Source organism: Coffea arabica, chromosome 2e (genome assembly GCF_036785885.1).
Source record: "Coffea arabica cultivar ET-39 chromosome 2e, Coffea Arabica ET-39 HiFi, whole genome shotgun sequence".
In the NCBI taxonomy this organism is placed as follows: domain Eukaryota; kingdom Viridiplantae; phylum Streptophyta; class Magnoliopsida; order Gentianales; family Rubiaceae; genus Coffea; species Coffea arabica.
In genome coordinates, this window is record NC_092313.1 from 21,298,387 (window position 1) to 21,318,162 (window position 19,776).

Below are 19,776 nucleotides of genomic sequence, written 5' to 3' on the forward strand. Positions count from 1 at the left end.
TGGAGGCATTCCAGGGATAGCCTCCAATTCCCCTTGCTCTTTGAGCTTTTGGACCTCCTTCTTGAGTAGTTTTTGTAATGGTTCCTCCCAGTCATCCTCCTCCATTGGCACCCCAACCTCTCGTGTTCCACATATTTTCCTTTTCCCTCCTTTTGCCACCACCTGGATGTTTGTCTTCATTTCCCTTAGTGGTGATCTTTTTGATCTGTGAAATCCTCTTTGTTGTTTCCTTTTTTCTTCCTTTCCTTGCTTAGTCATGAGTACCAGCTTTCCTTGGTTTTCCCCTTCCATGCTCTCATTTGTAATGTCCATATGTGCAGGTGAAGATGTGTTTCCTGATCCCGCCTCCACATCCTGCCCATCCATCTCCATTTTATTCTCCATCACACTAGTTATATTCTCCTCATCCATATTCTTATTTGTTAACTCGTTCCCTCCTACCCTTTGTATTTTTTCTTTCTGCGACACCTTCAAAATCCCCCCTCCCTTTCCCCTCTAACAATTCCTTCCCCAATTTCCTCCCCTTTGTCCCTTACCTTCCCTATCTTTCCCTCTTTCTCTTCCCCAACCCCTTTCCCTCCCCCTTCTGTTATTCCTCTCTTTTCAATCTGCTTTCCTGAGTCTAAACCTTCCGTTGTCCTAACTGTTTGAACTCTATCCTCCCCTTGTCCTATGGTATGGTTTTTCACCACCATCTCCTTCCCAAGGCCCTCCCTAATTGGAGATAGCATAATGTTTCCTGCTCTCATCCATGGACCAAACTGAGCCTCTTTGTGCGTCTGCTTCAAGTTCATCTCCAGTTTACACGCCTTATCTCCATGTCCAATTATCCCACATTTATAGCAGAAATCCGGACATCTTTCATACTTAAATTCTACCCAAACAACTTCCTCATTAAGCTTAACAGTGGTACCTCTAATAAGAGGTCGTAATAGGTCTACCTCTGCCAGTATCTTCATGTGCCTTCCCTCTTTTCCCCCTCCAGGAGGTATAATGACTTCCTTTACATTTCTAAACACCCTTCCGATCTTTACTCCCGCTGCACTGCTCATCCAGTGGGTTGGCAGATTCCATATCTGAATCCATAAGGGTGAAAATCTGAAGCACTCAATTTTCTTTTCAAAACCTGCATTCCATTCTCTAATCACTAACACCTGATTATCCAGGATCCATGGTCCTCCTCTTAGCACTCTTTCTCTTTCAGCTTCCTTCTCGAACTGAAACTGGAAGACATTGGGTCCTATTTCCGTAACTCTTAGGTTTCTGGGATACCCCCAGACATGATTTGTGAAGTATTTGACTCTTGTAAAATTAGCAATCTTGTCTCCCATTATTCTCCCCACTAGGCTTCCCCTACAGTCTTGTATGCTTAACTCCACGTCCTCATCCTCCAGATCTATTCCTTCCACCTCAGTTTCTGACAGATCAAACCTTTTCAGTGCACTAACAAGGACTTCCTCCATCTTCTTATGGGCAGCTCACGATGTTCCCCGTACTATCTCTCGAATCTAAGAGCTCCTGCACCACCAGTTGAGGAAGCAGAAACCCCCTGAAACAAACCAGAAAGAGGAAACCTTTTTTTCCAAAGATTAGAAGAAAACAGAGCCGACAATCTAAGAGAAAAAAAAGAAAAGAAAAAGAAAAAAAACGAAACTTGACAACAAACAGAAAAACAGAGAAGAAAGAAAAACAGAGAAAAGAGAAGAAACCCCCTCCCCCCTCTACACAGAAAGAGGAAATTCAAGTTCTGAACAATGTGCACATGGATTCTGCCTCCTGCTCATGGTTCATTACTTGTGTTTCCAGCTGCATGAAAAGAAAAACTGGTCTTGGTAGAAGAGAAACACCGTCTGTAACCGAATCTGATAATGTGAACAAACGGCACTTTTTTCAATAGGTACTGGTGACTAAGTAACAATCTTTTGGAGATCTTTGCTCGATCATTCTCACCTACTGAAAGATTGGAGGTTGTGTTTTGGGATTCGAAAATTTGATTTTAGTTATTTGGCGGGAGTTTTCAGGTTTACCCTCCTACAACGAGGGGAGGAGCTCTCATTCCTAGAGAGAGAAGCTCTCACTATTGGAGAGTAGTCCTCGGATCATCTATCTATCTTCATTTCAGAATTCTCAAGAGTGGCATTATCCTAGGCGTCCCTATTCAACGAGTATCTCATCTCAAATTTGTGATTCTGAAAACCCCACGAATATGTTAACTCAGATTGCCCTTTCAGAATATATACTGTAGTAACAACCAGATTTTCTAACAATAGTAACCTTTACAAAAAGAATAAATAAGGAAAGTTGGGAAATTGAAACCTGCGATCAGAAATGAGCACTGGTAACTTCTTGGGCTTCTTAAACAATTGTTAGTAGCATCACTAATTGGATGCCCAAAGCTTCTGGGCTTAACGGTCTATAGAAAACTATTAAGAACCAATGAGCATAATCGTAGGTGTGTGGAGTATATGACTGAAGCCGCCTCTCTCTCTCTCTCTCTCTCCCGCGAAAACAAAGGGGAGAATTTTTACAAACACCTCGCAGGCATCTGGAGGAGGACAGGACCGTCCTCCTCTGCGCCGCCATCGGCCATAACCGCCTGAAATACGCTTCCAACTGTTATTAATTACTACTACCAGCAAGCAGTAATCCCACAGAAGCTTTCATTCAAGTCTATTAAAGCTTGAGATATTTTGAGGGAGTCGCAACAAGCAACTGAGCTTAGCAGAAACCATACAGGAACAGTAAAATCAAAACTCCAACTCAAATTACTTCAAGCTAGGGAATTTTCACAAGGTCTATCATCATCCTGTTTTGGATATTTTCTTTCCTGAAACTAACTTTCGTGTCTACTCTGCCTTGTTTCATTACTTTTCTGCTGTATGAATATGTTCTCTTCAATTTTTCGTGCAAGAAGAAATACACTTATTTCGTTTTATGCATTTCCCGGCATTTATTTGTGCATATTTTTTTCCTGGACTGTTTTCAGCTGATTGCGTTTGAATTGTTTACTTGGGCTTTGGGAGCAGAGATGGGATCAGTAAAAAGGAAGTCAATTGAAAACCCTATCGAGGGATATGATACGCCTGCTGAGAAGCAGCAGAAGAGAGGTAATGAACTTTTGAATTTGGACGAACCAGTTGCCTGTGTCCACGATGTATCTTACCCTGAAGGCTATGTTCCTCGTGCTTCGACCTCCAATTTGCCTGATAAAGATGCAAAACCCGCCAAGGAATTTCCTTTTACTCTCGACCCTTTTCAGGCGGAAGCAATTAAGTGTCTGAAGAATGGGGAATCTGTTTTGGTAAATCTCTCTCTCTCTCTCTCAAATTTAGTGTTGCGGGGAGAGAAGAAATACGATGGAATGTGTAGAAAGTGTGAATTTTTATAGGTGGTTTGATCATGTAGGTATCTGCGCATACATCAGCTGGTAAGACTGTGGTGGCATTGTACGCCATTGCCATGTCATTGCAGAATAAGCAACGGGTGATATATACTTCACCAATTAAGGCACTCAGTAATCAGAAGTATAGAGAGTTTAAAGAGGAGCTTTCGGATGTTGGTTTGATGACAGGGGATGTCACTATTGATCCTAATGCTTCTTGCTTGGTAGGTCTAAATTGCTGGTGGGACATTTGTTTTTTCTTGTTTTACATGTTTTTGATACAGTGGGTGCTTGTGGGGGCTCTAATGGTTGATTTCATTTCAGGTAATGACAACAGAAATTTGGCGTAGCATGCAGTACAAGGGGTCTGAGGTTACGAGGGAGGTGGCATGGGTTATCTTTGATGAGGTGCATTACATGCGTGACAGAGAAAGAGGTGTTGTATGGGAAGAGAGTATTGTTATGGCTCCAAAGAATTCTCGTTTTGTATTTCTCTCTGCCACTGTCCCTAATGCTAAGGAGTTTGCAGATTGGGTTGCAAAGGTGATTTTTGCTTCCTAGTACATTATGCTTTGCCATACATATATGCTTTGTTGCTTAAGATAAAAGTTGGAGCTTGCAGATATTCAGTTTGTGTGGAGTAAAAAATTTTGTTATAGATGAACAATAGCAACACATTTCTGATGTAAAAGTTTCTGGATATCAAAATTGTTGTACTATAAAGTCCATCTACAGGCCATAGTGTCTGAGCCATCAAAAGTCTGGACATCACATGGTATTATATGGATTAAGAAGAAATAAAGATAGGAAAGATGGGACAGGATATTAGCAGGAATCCTGCAGATGTATAGTTGCTAAAATGTGGATAGAAACGCATTCCTTCTTGACTATAGAAATGTTTAACTGAAGATCAAGTTGCTTCTGCCCAGTCTGAGTCTAATCTTTTGTCATTTTTTCTGTGTGCTCAAACTCTTGATCATTTGATGAGTTCATTTGTGTATACCATTTATGCCAGAAATACATCGGTTTCAAGGAAAATTTGCATGTTGGAAAATATGACTGACCACCATATCCAATGATTAAGTTTTGTTGTAGTGATGCTTTTAGTTGTATGGTTGTTCTAATGTTTATTTCCCAGCATGCAGGTCCATCAGCAACCATGTCATATCGTTTATACTGATTATAGACCAACACCACTTCAGCATTACATCTTCCCTTCTGGAGGCAATGGTCTTTACCTAGTGGTTGACGAAAAAGGAAAATTTCGTGAGAATAGTTTTCAGAAAGCTCTAAATGCTCTTGTTCCTCCTGGTGAAGGGGATAAGAAAAGGGAGAATGGAAAATGGCAGAAGGGGCTTTTTGTTGGTAAAGCAGGCGAAGACAGTGACATATTTAAGATGGTAAAAATGATTATTCAGCGCCAATATGATCCTGTCATATGTTTTAGCTTCAGCAAAAGAGAATGTGAATTTCTTGCAATGCAGGTATAAGCACTGGTATCATATTTTAATTTCAGAGCGCAAGGTTATTTACTCTTGAGTGTGCTTCTCACTGCCCTCCTAAACAGATTAGCACTAAAAGAGAGAGAATCTGAGCTCAGGTATTTTAATTTAATATTTTGTTTTTCTCATTTTTAAGATGGCTAAAATGGATCTTAACAATGAGGATGAGAAGGTGAACATTGAAACGATATTCTGGAGTGCGATGGATATGTTGTCAGAGGATGATAAAAAGCTGCCACAGGTGACTCTTGCTAGTTTTGCTTAGCAGATTGTCTTTCATTAGTTTCCTTTCTAATTGCTTCTATGTTGCAACAGTAGTATTTTTTTTCATTAGATTCTGAATGTGTCTGTATTTAAACAAACCCCAGGTCTCCAATATGCTGCCTCTGTTAAAACGTGGAATTGGCGTGCACCATTCTGGCTTGCTTCCCATACTAAAGGAAGTGATAGAAATTCTATTCCAAGAAGGCTTAATCAAGGTTGGAGGACAAAATTCTGTCATTTATAGTGGATGTAAATTCAACCGTCTCTTCTGTGCAATTTATATGCTTGTCACGTGCCCAAGCCATTTCTCTAAGTTTAAGATGGGTATCTGTTTATGAGTTTCTGTTTAATATAAACAGCTAAAGTAGCATGCCAAAAAAAGGAGTTTATGAACAAGTGATTTCAGCAATAATAACTGCAAAAAGACTATCACGAATCATAAACAATTGTGGTTCTACAACTTATTTTTTGGCCTACAAGATTCACATGACACCTTGTAATGGTTTATCCCATGATATTCGCTTGTTCATTTTTTACTTCCTCTCCTGCAACCTCTACTTCTACTCCTAGCATGTTTATATTATAGTCTGTTGTCTAGTTTTAAACATTGCTGTGTTGAAATATGGTGCTTTAGTGTTTATTTGCCACAGAAACCTTCAGTATAGGACTGAATATGCCTGCAAAAACGGTCGTTTTTACAAATGTTCGCAAGTTTGATGGAGATAAGTTTAGATGGATATCCAGTGGAGAGTATATTCAGATGAGTGGTCGTGCTGGTCGTAGGGGGATTGATGAGCGAGGAATTTGCATTCTTATGGTTGATGAGAAGCTGGAACCTTCTACAGCTAAGTTAATGGTAAAAGGAAGTGCTGATAGTTTGAACAGGTAATTGTTTTGTTGGTTAGTGTGGTTATGTATGAACCTAAATCTGAGGCATCTGGTCAATGATTTTCAGTCATTAAATATTATAAGTTTTGCTAGTTATGGCTTCCATCAGGGTTCTGACGGAAAATTTGGTGGCTTATTTGAATTATGGTGACACTTTTAGTTATGACTATCCAACTAAAATTCAGTCTACCTTCTGCATTTACTTGGAGCCATAAACCCCTGTTTGATTGAAGAATGAGTTTACAACTTTGGGCTGTATAATTTTGGCTCAATTCAGTGCTTTCTCCTAAACATGTAAATGTGTTTGGAGGACACTGAGGTAATTTATGAAACTTTTTATTAGCTTAGACCCTTTTTAAAATGACCCAAGTAATAACAGGCAATGTTCTTGCGGATCCATTTCTAAGTACTGCATAGGATGTTTTGCATTCTTTGATGTTTGTTTTCATGTGCTTCAGTGCCTTCCACTTGAGCTACAATATGCTTCTGAATCAGATACGGTCTGAAGATGGTGATCCTGTGAATTTGCTTCGCAATTCCTTCTATCAATTCCAAGCGGATCGAGCCATTCCCGATCTTGTGGTTAGTCAATTGGTTATTCTTTTCTGACTCACGAACCAGTTCTAAAATATAATGCGTCTCACTTGCACTTGCAGAAACAAGCAAAAAGTCTTGAAGAAGAGAGGGATTCAATCATACTCGAGGAAGAAGATAGCTTGGAGAATTACTACTCTCTACTACAGCAATTTAAGAGTTTAAAAAAGGATGTGCGTGATATTGTCCTCTCTCCAAAGTATTGTTTACCCTTCCTGCAGCCTGGCAGGCTTGTAAGCATCCAGCTCATAAAGGTTGATGATAATTTGCCATCATTTTCCGTCAAGGATGATGTCACATGGGGGGTCATTATCAATTTTGAAAGGATAAAAGGTCTTTCTGAAGGTGAAAATAATTCTTAATCTGTGTTAAGGTTTCTTTTCGTGATATTCTTTTTCTGGCAAAAAGCTTTTCTTGTTTACTAAAAGGTCTTAATAACAAATACATTAATTTTATTCAGATGATACAAATAAAAAGCCTGAGGATGCAAGTTATACAGTGGATATTCTTACAAGATGTACAGTCCATAAGGATGAAGCTGGTAAAAGAACAATTTCGATTGTACCATTGAAGGATCCTGGGGAACCTGCTGTTGTTTCTCTTCCTATATCTCAGGCAAAAGTCTTTTTGACCATTCTATACCCATAATCTGCTCTTATAGATTTCGTTATCCATGGCTTTTGTCTTGCTACATGGAAATTTGCATTATAATGTGAAATACGAAGTCCTAAATTTTAAACATGAGTTATTAAAGAGCTGGAAAATGTAGTTTGCTTTAGTTGCATGCTACAGGTGTCCAGCATTTGGTGTCAAAATACATATTCTTTTACCTGTTTACTTTCCTTTAGATGGTAAGTAGACAGGTATAGTAACTGCTTTATGATTATCCATGTGATTGGTGATCCTTATAATCGGTGATTTCTTCCTGTTAGCATCATTAGTATTTCCTTAAATTATCTTTATGGGAAAACTTATGAAACAGATGTTATATTGATATATCTATTTGTGTGTCTGTTCGTGTGGATGCATGTTCATATGTATCTGTGTGTTTACCTGACTTAGCTTTTTTTGAACAGATTGATAGTTTGAGTAGTGTTCGACTTGTAATACCCAAGGATCTTTTGCCAGTGGAAGCTCGGGAAAATACCCTGAAAAAGGTGTCTGAAGTTCTATCTAGATTTGCTAAAGACGGACTGCCTCAATTAGACCCAGAAGATGACATGAAGGTACTTGTAGATTTTTCATTTGCACAGGTTTTTAGCAACCAATTTGATATTCTCTCTTTTGTTGCATTTCTATAGGTTCAGAGTAGCTCATACAGAAAAGCTGTACGAAGAATAGAGGCCCTTGAGAACCTGTTTGAAAAACATGAAATTGCAAAATCTCCACTTATTGAGCAAAAGCTCAAACTTTTGCATACAAAGAAGCAGCTTACTGCCAAAATTAAATCAATCAAGAGAACAATGCGTTCCTCGACAGCCTTGGCTTTCAAAGATGAACTTAAAGCAAGAAAAAGAGTGCTTCGGAGACTAGGGTAAGATAGTTTCCCGTATATTTGAATGGATATAATTCATTTCACTGTGGAATTTCCTCAGCATTTCCTTTTGTTGGTGGAATGGGTATAGTTTCCTTCTTGTTTTAGAGGCTGATCTAACTTCTTGTGTTAATTATCCTCCTATACCCATATTCTGTTCCTTGTACTCAACTTTTTGTTGGCTTTAGTATTTAAGTTTTGCTTTCAACATCTTTTCTGCAATTTCACACATTTATCTTCTTTGGATTATGTTATTATTGCTAGATGAAACACCAAGATTCCAGATTTGGGTCTCAATGTTATTTCTCAAGTTCATGTAACCATGTTTTAACTGTTAAACAATATGCATTTGTGGCCTTTTTAACTCTCTATGCCTAATCTCTTGTTCTTAAATATTAAAAGATCATCTAAAATGTCCTTAATTGCTTGAGAATATGCGTAGGTACATCACAAGTGATGATGTTGTCGAGTTAAAGGGGAAAGTTGCTTGTGAAATAAGTAGTGCAGATGAGTTGACCCTGACAGAGCTCATGTTTAATGGGGTTCTAAAGGACATAAAGGTAGAAGAGATGGTGTCTCTGTTGTCTTGTTTTGTTTGGCAAGAGAAACTTCAGGATGCTCAAAAGCCTAGGGATGAGCTTGAGTTACTTTTTACACAATTACAAGATACAGCTCGGAGAGTTGCCAAGGTCCAGCTTGAATGCAAGGTAATATTTCTGAAATTTGGTAAAAATGTTTACAGTTTTCTTAGAAGCAAAAGATTTCAAGCTTTATACTCCAAAAGGTAGTTTAGACAACATCATGTAGTATGATTGCCCATGTGTTCTGTTTGGAGATCAGCTAGTGGTCTGTCTGAACCCATATCCTGACATGAGATTGCGGCCAAGTTAAATTAAGATATGCAGGAGAAATCTGTCTAGTTTGTGTTTCGAAAGGCTAATCATGACTTGGAAAAGGGGTACAATTGCTGGTAGTTACTGCTATTTGCAACCAATCTTACGCCAGTAAAACTAATCCAATGTTCAAAAAAAAAAAAATTCCAGTTAGTGTGCCACAGAAAATTTGAGGAAGAGAAATAGTGCATTAATTTTTTCTAAAGTGCAATATTGAACTAGTGACAGTTCTTGCTTTACTGATGAAACTGTCTAGGACATAATTTATGTTCTGCACTGTGCAGGTTCAAATTGATGTTGAGAATTTTGTAAGTTCATTCCGTCCTGATATTATGGAGGCCGTCTTTGCTTGGGCCAAAGGATCGAAATTTTATGAGATAATGGAAATCACTCAGGTTTTTGAGGGCAGCTTAATTAGGGCTATCAGGAGGCTGGAAGAGGTTCTTCAGCAACTAATACAAGCAGCAAAATCCATTGGAGAAACTGAGCTTGAAGCAAAGTTTGAAGATGCAGTTATTAAGATAAAGAGGGATATTGTTTTTGCAGCATCTCTCTATTTGTAGTCTTACTGTGGGAGAAGAATGACCAGGCTATGGCAAATTTACGGTGTTTTGGTTGATGCATATTAAGGGACTGGCAAGTGGCATGAAGGCAAGGGGCTACTTAGGTTACTTCTTGGGTTGAATCTACCCTCAAATGCTATATGGTGTGTCTGCTTTCACTATTTTCCGCTCCAGTAAGTTGCAACAAGTTCAGGCTGAGGGTGGAAAAAAACTTAATTTCAATACCTTAGGGGTGAACATATGTTTGAAGAGGGCTACAATCTAGAATCAATGCACATGGCGCTGACATGAAGAGCACAAATCTGCAGGACTCGTTGCAGTTTTGATTTAGCTCTGTGGGTTCTTCACTCATAGCTTACCAACTTGGACTATAGCAGGTTCGCTGTACAACTTGATGAAGAGCACAAAGCTGCCTGGACTGATTGGAGTTTGCTCTGTGGAACCTTCACTTACATCTCACCAACTCGTACGTTGCTGTACGGCATGTTGGCTACAAATCTTAGACCTTGGTCTGTTGTGACCTATAAACAGAAATACCCTTCTTTTTATCATTCTGTGTATTGTGCCACTCAACAGTGGTAGATTTAGATCAAGGTTTTGCAAGTGTAGTTTAGTTATTGTAGCATGATTCTCTCTCTCTCTCTCTCTCTCTCTCTGTATGTATATGTGTGTGTGAAGCTTGAAATTTACATCTTTTGCGAATAATTAGCAGCAAGAAATTCAGTTCTAGAGAGCATCGTGTTGAACGTTGTTGCATTTGTCTTTATTGATTTAGGCACAGACACACACACACACATATAGATATGCGTGTCGGTGAGTGGAGGCTCTAGATTTTACCAGACTCTAATTAATTAGGTATTCGGACGGATTTTTTAGAAGAAATTTTGATTGTAGAGTAATAAAATGTGTTTTGGCCATCTCCTGAATCACCTGCACTTCAACTAGTTTATTAATATTCCGTGCTGCTATTATTTCTCTTCCATGCATAAAAAGAAAATAAACCAGATTTTCTTCCCACTTGCAGTACGGTATCATCCTCTCAACCGAGCGAAATCCAAACCCTCTGAGCTAGAATCGATGAAAAATGTCCAGTCATAACTTTAAGAAACTAGAAAAAGCAAATAGCAGAATAGCAGGGAAAGTGATGGAGTACTACTATTTCTTCGGTCGTCCAGTAACTAACAATGAGAATTGATCCATCCTAGAAACACGAGTTTGGACAAAATTAGGAAGGACTGTCGTCGCAGTCAACATCCCTTCCTGTACAATTCTGGACTCTGGACTAACCGTGCCCTGAGAGTGTAGAGGCCATTATTACTTAAATTCCTGGTGGTTCACCGTTCACGCAAGGCATTAAACGATTCATATTCCAGAAATATCAGTAGGCTTGTGCCAAACGAAAATTCCTTGTCGCTACATGATGCTTCTTGCTGATGATGGCTTGATGCAGAGGAGCAAACTGGTCACTTGTTGGCTTCCCGAATGTGGAAGCATGGAAAGAAGCAACGAAACAAATGAGCCCCAAAGGCAAACATGCATCCAAAAGCTCCACCCCTCCTTTCTCTTCGAACTTGAGGTACAAGTGGAACACCGTAAACAGGATGTGCCACCATGTACTGCTGATAGGAAGTAATGCTGGCAGCAGCTGGCATTGTAGGATCCTGCGGAACCGAACTGAAGTCTCGTGGACCAAATGTGGGATCTTGAGCTTGAGCTGGGTTTGACGAGGTAAATGAGATAAACTCAGAGTTTGCATAGACGGTGTCTTGAGCCTCGTGATCGTACTCAACCCATGATGAAGAAGATGATGATGTTGGTAATGGTGGGGCAGAGGGCTCATACGGCGGACAGTAATATTGGTACTGACAATGGCATGGTGGTGGCGGTGGTGGTGGTGGTGGGTTATCAATGAACAATGCCTTCTTCTTCTTCTTCTGCTTTCTTGACCAGAACTTGAGCTTCTTCACGGCCTTCATCATCTTCATGGCTGGCCTTCTTGTTTTTCGCGGAGAAAATGAAAAAAAAAAAAAAAAAAGTCCACTGGTGCGGTATTGTTCAGCGGAATCTTGTAAGTTGATTTATTCAAATAGAAGAGATAACTTGGCTGTGGTTAGTACGGATCTGGAAGTGGAAGAGAGATTTGACAGCCTTACGGAGGACACTTAACAAAGCATTCAAAGACAGAGAAGTCAAAAAACTTCTGCAACTCTCCTCACCAGCTCCTTTTTCAAATCCTATGACCGTTGTTATGGCTCCTCCAAAGTCCCAACGTTTGTAATGGAGAAACAGGAAGTCTTTTTCGTGCTTTTTCTTTATTTCGTCGTTGATTGAAATCCTCTGCCCTTTTGCTGCATTTTAGAATCGCGGATCATGACCAATATAATACTAACCTGGCTGGATATTCACCGACCGAGAAATACCAAAAAAAAAAAAGGGCAGTAAAGTTCGCCCTCCCTCCACATCAATCATAATTTGGGGAAGAATATTAGGTTGTGTTTGGATTGCATTTTCCGTCATTTTTCATGGAAAAATTACTGTAACGATTTGATATATGTGAGGGAAAAAGATGATAGGAAAATGTGATCACGGAAAACGATAATATTTTCCGACGGAAACAAGCAATCCAAGTAAGACCTTAGTTTACTAAGTTGCATAACAAATGATAATAGTAGTATTAAGGAAGCAAATGAATTTTTTAAATTGCCTTGCTATATTATCAGGAATTTGTAAGAAGTCAAGAGCTTTTTTTTTAGGGTAAAATATAAAAAAAAAAAAAACTCACCTAATATACAGAAAAGTTTCCCGTGATTTTAAAACGTATAACATGACATCTCATGCTTTAAACTAAATTGTAAAGATGACGGAATGTGTTAAACTTAACGGAAATGATTTATTGGAACCTAAAAAAAAATTTATATCTAATTTTTAACAAATATACCTGTTCTACATCTTAACCCTTAATTCTCTCTATCTAGAGAATAAAACAAATAATTTTTTTGATCTGTCTTTTGTTTAATTATATTAGGACATTTGAATCATTTCGTCCATTTCCGTTAAATTTAGCGAATCCCGCCACCTTTATAATTTAGTCCAAAATACGAATTGCCGTATTACATATTTTGAAATCATAACAAACTTTTCTATATATTAAATTTATTACAGGAGACTTTTTTATTTTTTATCCTTTTTTTATTATTATTTTTTTCCGGGTGCTTCTGAACCTTCTAACGTCACCGCCAAGCAAATTTGAATATACAAACACTACCAAGGAAGTTCTGTTGGAAATGCCCTTTCCAGTTTGGTTTGATTCGATGCACGGTTTACACGTATATTAATAAAATCGTAAATCGAACCAATAATAGCTGTTTACATGCGCGTTCGGAATGAGGTCAGTTTCAAAACTACTTTTTTCTCCAGTCGATTATTAGAAATCGTCAAATAAAAAAAGCCCTAAATTTCTAACAACTATGCCCCCCAGACCCCACATTTGATGACTGCTCCTCAGTGCCCAGAGCCACCACATCTGTAGCTGCCTTGCTAGATTTGACCTCACCAACGGGGAGCTTTATCTTTGGCGAAAGCTTCTTGGCTTCTTCGCTCGTGTAGATGTAGATCTTTCTCACCATGCCACAGAATTCACTGCGCACATTAACAGCAGAATCCAGTTTTAAGTAATCAGAGATGGAGAAAATAGAGAGTAAATGAAAGAGGGCTGGAAAGTGAAATGAAGTAAATGAAAAAGGACCAAGACTTAACTGCCATGGGTCATCTCCAACCATCATCATGTCATCCTCATCATCTGCGTAGACAACTTGCCATTTCTTCGTAGACCCAAAGAGTTCACCATCAATCTCAAACATTTCTTCTAACTTCTTGAGCAAATCATCATACCCCTCAAACCGTGTCAAGTCAACTGCTCTTCCAACTGCAATTCCTTGCATGTGAACCTGCACAAAGAAAATCAATAACTTGGAACACGAGAAGGGGAAAAAAGAAAAACAAAGGAAACAGAAAGAAAACTAGCTCGTCTCTCCAATAAAATTGAAAAGATTAGAATTACCCATATTCCAGTGAGTAAAGAGAAATTAATATGAATATTATCTGTAAAGACTGATGGTGCTTAGTCCTATTGGTATCTGGCAAATCAAATATTAAAGGCCGAAGTATACCAAACGATTGGCAGTGTAATCTATATATGTGGACAATACCTTGGTGCAGCTCCGGATTTGCCTGCTTTGTGACTCGTGAGGAGATCTTAGGCAAGATTTTTCAGGATCACAACTTACTGAAGGCACATCAGACCTATTAGGATGAGATGGCTCCGAAAGTTGGTCAGATCCAGAATCTCGGGAGAGATGTGGCTGATCCCCCTCCACAGCTCCAGATGCAACCACTGCTGAAGTGTCTTCAACTGTTGCACGTTCCAGTAACTCAATCCCAAATAGCCTGTATCCATTAACTTGTCTCTTTTCAGTAACAGGTGCAACAGACTCTGTCGCTGTTTCAACTTGGTTGGACCAAAACATGGATTTGATATCGCTGTAACCTAGATTGCTGGCCTTGGTTGCAGCAGATAATTTGGGAGATGGATAAAAGTCATGTGAACGTGATGTATCACAATACAAGGGTTCGACAGAAGATTTCCACACCCCTATGAGCAGATAGGCAAACCTCAAATTAAAGTACAAAGAAAGTGGATAAGCAAGAAAAATTTTACTCCCAGTAAAAGGTAGTACCAAGGGAGGAAAGATCCTGCATTGCCAAAGGTAAAACTGGTGGTCTTGCCCGCTTATTCCTTTGTGGAGGCAGAGGATTTGGAGGAGTTGCTGCAACCAGAGGCTCTATCTCCCACGGTGAAACCCTGTCTGGTCGCACAATGGATGAAGGTTCGTCCCATTGAACCTGAGTAGCAGAGAATTGATATTTGATATGTTACAAAAGAAGATTGTAACCGAGGAGAATCAACATTCATGATAACAGTACTATCAATGCTCATCAAAATAACATAAGTAATGAATAAAGAAAAAATGAGATTCAGACTATCTGCATGAGGTGGTGGTTTCATCATAAACACACAACAGAAGCCACCCCCCCCCCCAACCCCACCCCCCTGGCCGCCGGGGGAAAAAAAACCAAAAGGAAAGGAAAAAATAAAGGGCACCCCTCACCAAAGTGAGAATAAGAAAAGATAGACCCCACAATTTAACTACTTATCATCTCACATGGGACATTGAAATCTGGGTTACAAAACTTGACTCGCAAGGGTGAAACCATTCAAATCCAAAATACTCAACAAAATGCAATTCACTTGCATCTTTAATCATAGTCCATACTAAACCCCAAGATATTGACGCCCTCCATGCCAGGACCATCTCTTTAACACTAAAAAATGAGAAGAACATGAAAGAAAAAAAGGCACATGTCAGGGCTTCCAACCAACCAAACATTAACTCATTGATCTAACTTGCATCAACCATAGGATCTCTCCCTCTTCAAATTTTAAAGGCTTGTTTTTCTATTAAATGTGAAATGAGCCAGTGCTATTTTTCTTCTCCATATGTGATGACATGACAGCAAATTTGAAAAGGGGTTGGAAGAGTGCAAATTTTGAATCACATAACCAATGTCGAATTATCACAATGTGTCACAAGACATCAACATTCAACCATCACAATTAAGTCTCATTATCCAACAAAATTCCACCAAATAGCCATGTTTACCTTCAAAGATCTCCATTGAGAATCAGGCCATCTTGATGACGTATTCTCTCCAACGCCCACAATGGTTCCACTGAACCTGAAAGAAAATGTAAATACACAGACCATCATAATTCCGAAGTTCTTCTGTTTAACAAGTGAGATGCGGACTGCAGGTAAAGATTGTCAACAAAGAATATAATCTGTAGAAATACCTTCTCTCTGGAACTTCCTCACCCTCAAATGTCATCTTAAACCTCATACCAACAGAGAGCTTGTGACTTTGAGCTTCAAGATACTTGTTTACACTGACAATAAATTCAGATCGACTTGTCCTGACCAAAAAAGTAATATAGTTTACTAGAACAGTTTCTTGCGCACACACAAAATGGATCCACTAGAAAGCCAGCTCAAAAAACATAGCACAATAGCAAGTATTACTTAAAGTGGTAAATTTAAGAAGATAAAAAACTTTTCAAGCCAACTCAAAAAATTCTTTTAAGCGTGTTGGAGACTGTAATATGTACATAGTATTATGGTAAATTATAAGTCTGTTGGTTAATTTTGTAAAGTTAAGACAAAACATTACATGAATAATAAATCTGTTATGCAAGATGTGATAAATTACGCGTTGATTCTTAGTTCAAGGATAACTACCTAAAAGGGAAGATATCTCATTCATCCCATATGGTGCTAGCACTGTATTGAAAACGATTAATGATGAACTCTCAAGACAATCAAACTTGGTTAGCACTCTGATCAAGATCAAAATCATTTGCATGCTTTAAAACCAGCAGTAAAACAATAATGTACAAATCCAAACTATCATAGACACTTTTTAATTGCATTATGTCAAAAGAGGAGAGCAAATTACCTAGGTTTATAAAAAACTGAAAAGAGAGTCCCGGTAGAAATGGCATGAGAAGCAGTAGCAAGCACACCCAGATGCATACTGTGACTGGATATAACAGAAGATGGCATATTGCTTGGTTGCCTCATAAGTCTTCTTACTCCAACCCGAAGCTCTCCACTTTCTCCTCTGGAAAATTAATAAGAGAACACGCTATTCGTAAATGGACTAGATTTAAGCGAGGAAAAAAAAGGGCAATTTCAAGATAAGGTAAAACATACATCTATATGGTCATTTCTACTTGCCTTAGAAATATAAATGCATCCCCTGCAACTAATTTCTTTGCACTAACAAATACACTCCAGCCAGTTGTCAGCAAGTGACGCCTAGGTTGACCTGAAAGCAGCAAGATTGTAAGAACTCAAAACAAGATACTACTGAGCCCAAACTCACAGAGAGCCTAAAGTATAAGAATCCCAAATTCATGTTACCACAAGCTGCGTAAACTCAAGTAACATTAGAGACAAATGTCTCTATTATTGTTGGTCACTAGAAGCTTTTTGAACAATTCAAGAGTTGTACTTTCCCATATTTAGCAGTGAATGGAACCCCAATCTAGGTTTGCAGTCCTCAATATCAAGAAATCAAAAGCATCCCAACCTCTAAATATATGCCTGAAATGCCATTCATTGCCATGAAGATCAGTCGCAACCAGTTCTTGCCAAGGCGGCTGCTGGGACATATCCTGCAAATGGATGATGCAAAAGCCACATTAGCATAAGCTAACATTTGTAGGAATCTGGAGCAGTGTATAAAAAGATCAATACCAGTGGAGGTAAACAATCATCTGCATGCCTCCGGAGAACAGAGAATCCACCATGTGTACTAGTATCAGAAGCTGTAAGGGTCTTGCAAAATGAATGGACAGTGCATCTCTCAGGTTCTGGCAGCGGTGGATCAGGACTTGTGACTTCACCTTGCTGTAACAAACAAGGAAACTTAAATAAAGCAAGCACAAGAACAAGGGAAAATGAAAATAGGAAGGAAAGCAATAAATTGAGCAGGCAGGTTCTTGCACAATATGTTTAAGAAGACAATTAAGATCAATGAACAAGAGTTTTACTAAGAAAGCATACATCTAAGTCAGGTAGCAGAGTAATCTGTGCATAGACCTCATCCGTCTCTGCTTCAGCCTGCAATCCCAGCAGAAATATTCGAAAAATAAGTGAATCAAGGGAGAGCAAAAGTCTTTTTGATGTGCAGGCAAACGGAGAAGGAAGTCCAATTACTGGCAAAGAAGATAATCCAGATAAACCTACCCGAAGATTAACATTCATAACTTTGCACAGAATTTTAGGTGGCAAATTGAAAGAAGGAAGCTGATGATCTAGCCCCTGAAGAGTAGATGCTTCAAGCTGTAATACGAAATCACTTTATAAATAACTCCAGCTAAAATCAGTTCATTAATCAAGAGAAAATGACGCCAATTAAATTAAACAAACCATCCCTAGATTGACAAATATGCAACTTTTAGATAAGTAAAGGGTCCATAACACTGCACGAGGGGAAGATCTATGCATTTTCAAAAACTCAAAGGCTTCAATTGGACAGAAAAAATGTATTAAGGCCATTAGAGGGGAATGGCAAGGGGTACATTTCAAAGATGAGAAAATGATAGTTTATTTAAACAGCAGCTGGATGATCAATACCGAACAAGAAGCAATGAAAAATGGCAGTACTTCCCCATACTCGATTAAACTAAGCAAATGATTTGGAAATGAACATAAATAAATACTGCACAACATGGTGGAATAGAGAATACACAGAAAAAATATTTTAAGTGCAAATAGCTACTAAAAAGATTCATTTAACTCATCCTATCAAATTTGAATTTCAATGAAATAATGGAGGACGGTGAAATTTATGAAAACCAAAAAACCTGCTCCATGTGTCCCTGTGGAAAGTAATACACTCTTTCCCCTTCGCGAGGTACAGTAACTAGGGGTCCAGCACAAGCATGCCAAAGTTCCTTATACAGAGCATCATTAGGTGACCCTGTCACAGAAAGCATAAAATTGAAACCACCAGCACACATCAATTGTATGCAAAATTTGCAAGAATTTAACATGAAAGAACTTAAACCTGGGTTAGGTCCTCCAGAAAAATGATTTGCAGCAACGTGTGCCATAGGGAGACCACTCAATCTACTCAATATTGACTACCTAAGCTTTGATTGCTCCCGACCAACCAAAAACTTATATATGACGGTCAAGTTTTGCAGCACTGAAGGAGCCAAGAGAAAAGAAAGAAGAAATTCATCAATAAAAAATCAACATAAAAAAAAAATTACATAACTAGCCACTAGCAAATATATACAGAAACAAGGAAAGAAGTAAATTCTTTATATAGCTTCTGGTATTGTTCTCCTGATCTTAAATGCGGCAGAAGAAGGAATAGAAAGTAAACCTTTTATTCTACTGAAATCCAAAAGCAAGAATACGTGAATCACATGTAAAAGTGAATGTTTGATCCTATTTATCCTTCAATTCTGCAAAAATTTGCCATGTAAAGTCAACAAATTCTGTCTTTTACGTTTCCCAATGTATTCATCAATTTCTCAACACCGTCACCAGACACTCAACATCAGATCCATTTATCTCCAATGACTCCTAAACAGCCAAACCTCCTACACCATAACCCACCCACACCCCAAACTCACACACAGAGACACTGGAAGTAAACTAACTTTGATGGCTACTATAAATTCATTCATCCATGAACCATTCACAACATAGACATAAAAAGTCGAATTAAAACTATTCATTTCTGCACAAACTCAAGATCCGAAGATCCGAGTGCTACAACAAAAAAACCACACATCCCCCAAAAAAAAAATACAAAATTATATAGTACAATCAGCAAAATTTCCTACATGTACTTGCACAAGTTTAAGCCCGTGAGAACATCATAAAATAATTAGCACAAACAAAAACAAAAAAAGGAAATGAAAAAAGTTACCAAACATCTTGTTTACCTATTTATTGACGAACTTTTTGGTCTTCAATATCCAAACCCGGAGAATCTCCGCCATTTCCATATTAAACAAATTCAATATCCTCTTACATCTTCCTTTTCCTAAGATTTCACCAGCTTCAGCTTCTTCAGCTACTGCAGCTTCAACTAGATACTACTACTATTACTTTACTAGCTCCAGCTGCTCCCAAAAATTCGAATAAAAATCAAATTTCCTCGGATTGATCGATCAATTTGTATCTAATAGCCAAAAATATCAGGATTTAATCCAACCACAACTATAATAATTTATAGTAATATATAAGAGTAAAGATAGGGATATGTATAGAGAGAGGGTGTGATGGTCTTTGCCTGGTTGAAGCCGACAGTGCTTTTTCTCGCTTTCTCTCTCCACAAACCATACATATATTTTTTCCTGTATCTATAGGTTGTTTGCCCAAGTAAAAATTATTATTTTTTCCTTCTCCCCCCTTGGGTGGAACTGCTTTCCTTGGTCCCGGTATATGGTTGAATGTACGGTCTGCGGCATACACATTACACAAGGGAAGTTAATACCATGCTAATAGTTCCAAAGAGA

General features: G+C 38.5%; 4 protein-coding genes across 6 annotated transcripts; 1 reads left to right on the forward strand and 3 right to left on the reverse strand.

The window, feature by feature from the left end:
• Positions 1 to 470: 470 nt before the first annotated feature.
• Positions 471 to 1,463, reverse strand: LOC140036152 (uncharacterized). The gene has a single exon (XM_072077450.1). It carries the CDS (start codon positions 1,461 to 1,463, stop codon positions 471 to 473), a length of 993 nt encoding a protein of 330 aa, XP_071933551.1.
• Positions 1,464 to 2,448: 985 nt separating this feature from the next.
• On the forward strand, positions 2,449 to 10,349 carry LOC113731953 (DExH-box ATP-dependent RNA helicase DExH9). 3 transcript variants are annotated; one of them, XM_027257503.2, is made up of 15 exons: positions 2,449 to 2,793; positions 3,027 to 3,301; positions 3,406 to 3,606; positions 3,707 to 3,925; positions 4,528 to 4,866; positions 5,021 to 5,125; positions 5,253 to 5,363; positions 5,783 to 6,033; positions 6,495 to 6,618; positions 6,693 to 6,975; positions 7,091 to 7,245; positions 7,707 to 7,856; positions 7,932 to 8,164; positions 8,607 to 8,871; positions 9,342 to 10,349. In XM_027257503.2, the coding sequence occupies exons 2-15, from the start codon at positions 3,029 to 3,031 to the stop codon at positions 9,618 to 9,620; spliced, it is 2,988 nt and encodes a 995-aa protein (XP_027113304.1). In that variant the 5' UTR covers positions 2,449 to 2,793; positions 3,027 to 3,028; the 3' UTR covers positions 9,621 to 10,349. The 3 variants fall into 3 exon arrangements, with proteins under 3 accessions (XP_027113304.1, XP_027113303.1, XP_071936005.1); XM_027257502.2 differs by having other exon boundaries at positions 2,450 to 2,793; positions 2,987 to 3,301; XM_072079904.1 differs by having other exon boundaries at positions 2,457 to 2,793; positions 4,521 to 4,866.
• A 734-nt stretch (positions 10,350 to 11,083) lies between these two features.
• On the reverse strand, positions 11,084 to 11,605 carry LOC140036153 (uncharacterized). The gene has a single exon (XM_072077451.1). It carries the CDS (start codon positions 11,603 to 11,605, stop codon positions 11,084 to 11,086), a length of 522 nt encoding a protein of 173 aa, XP_071933552.1.
• Positions 11,606 to 12,917: 1,312 nt separating this feature from the next.
• Positions 12,918 to 19,575, reverse strand: LOC113731954 (auxin response factor 1). The gene is made up of 15 exons (XM_027257506.2): positions 19,201 to 19,575; positions 18,309 to 18,449; positions 18,106 to 18,221; positions 17,486 to 17,581; positions 17,303 to 17,359; positions 16,994 to 17,146; positions 16,827 to 16,911; positions 16,472 to 16,562; positions 16,191 to 16,355; positions 15,532 to 15,651; positions 15,341 to 15,416; positions 14,357 to 14,522; positions 13,829 to 14,271; positions 13,377 to 13,567; positions 12,918 to 13,259 (listed from the first exon to the last, which is right to left on the reverse strand). Exons 2-15 carry the CDS (start codon positions 18,352 to 18,354, stop codon positions 13,079 to 13,081), a joined length of 1,986 nt encoding a protein of 661 aa, XP_027113307.1. The 5' UTR covers positions 18,355 to 18,449; positions 19,201 to 19,575; the 3' UTR covers positions 12,918 to 13,078.
• Positions 19,576 to 19,776: the final 201 nt, after the last annotated feature.

Bases quoted from the DNA above. Each gene is read 5' to 3' on its own strand.
- LOC140036152 (XM_072077450.1), bottom strand. From the start codon at position 1,463: ATGGAGGAAGTCCTTGTTAGTGCACTGAAAAGGTTTGATCTGTCAGAA.
- LOC113731953 (XM_027257503.2), top strand. From the start codon at position 3,029: ATGGGATCAGTAAAAAGGAAGTCAATTGAAAACCCTATCGAGGGATAT. The intron at 6,034-6,494 runs GTAATTGTTTTG...CATGTGCTTCAG, and splicing joins AGTGCTGATAGTTTGAACAG to TGCCTTCCACTTGAGCTACA. The intron at 7,857-7,931 runs GTACTTGTAGAT...GCATTTCTATAG, and splicing joins ACCCAGAAGATGACATGAAG to GTTCAGAGTAGCTCATACAG.
- LOC140036153 (XM_072077451.1), bottom strand. From the start codon at position 11,605: ATGAAGATGATGAAGGCCGTGAAGAAGCTCAAGTTCTGGTCAAGAAAG.
- LOC113731954 (XM_027257506.2), bottom strand. From the start codon at position 18,354: ATGGCACACGTTGCTGCAAATCATTTTTCTGGAGGACCTAACCCAG. The intron at 14,272-14,356 runs GTACTACCTTTT...ATCTGCTCATAG, and splicing joins GCAGGATCTTTCCTCCCTTG to GGGTGTGGAAATCTTCTGTC. The intron at 13,568-13,828 runs GTATTGTCCACA...TTCTTTGTGCAG, and splicing joins AAATCCGGAGCTGCACCAAG to GTTCACATGCAAGGAATTGC.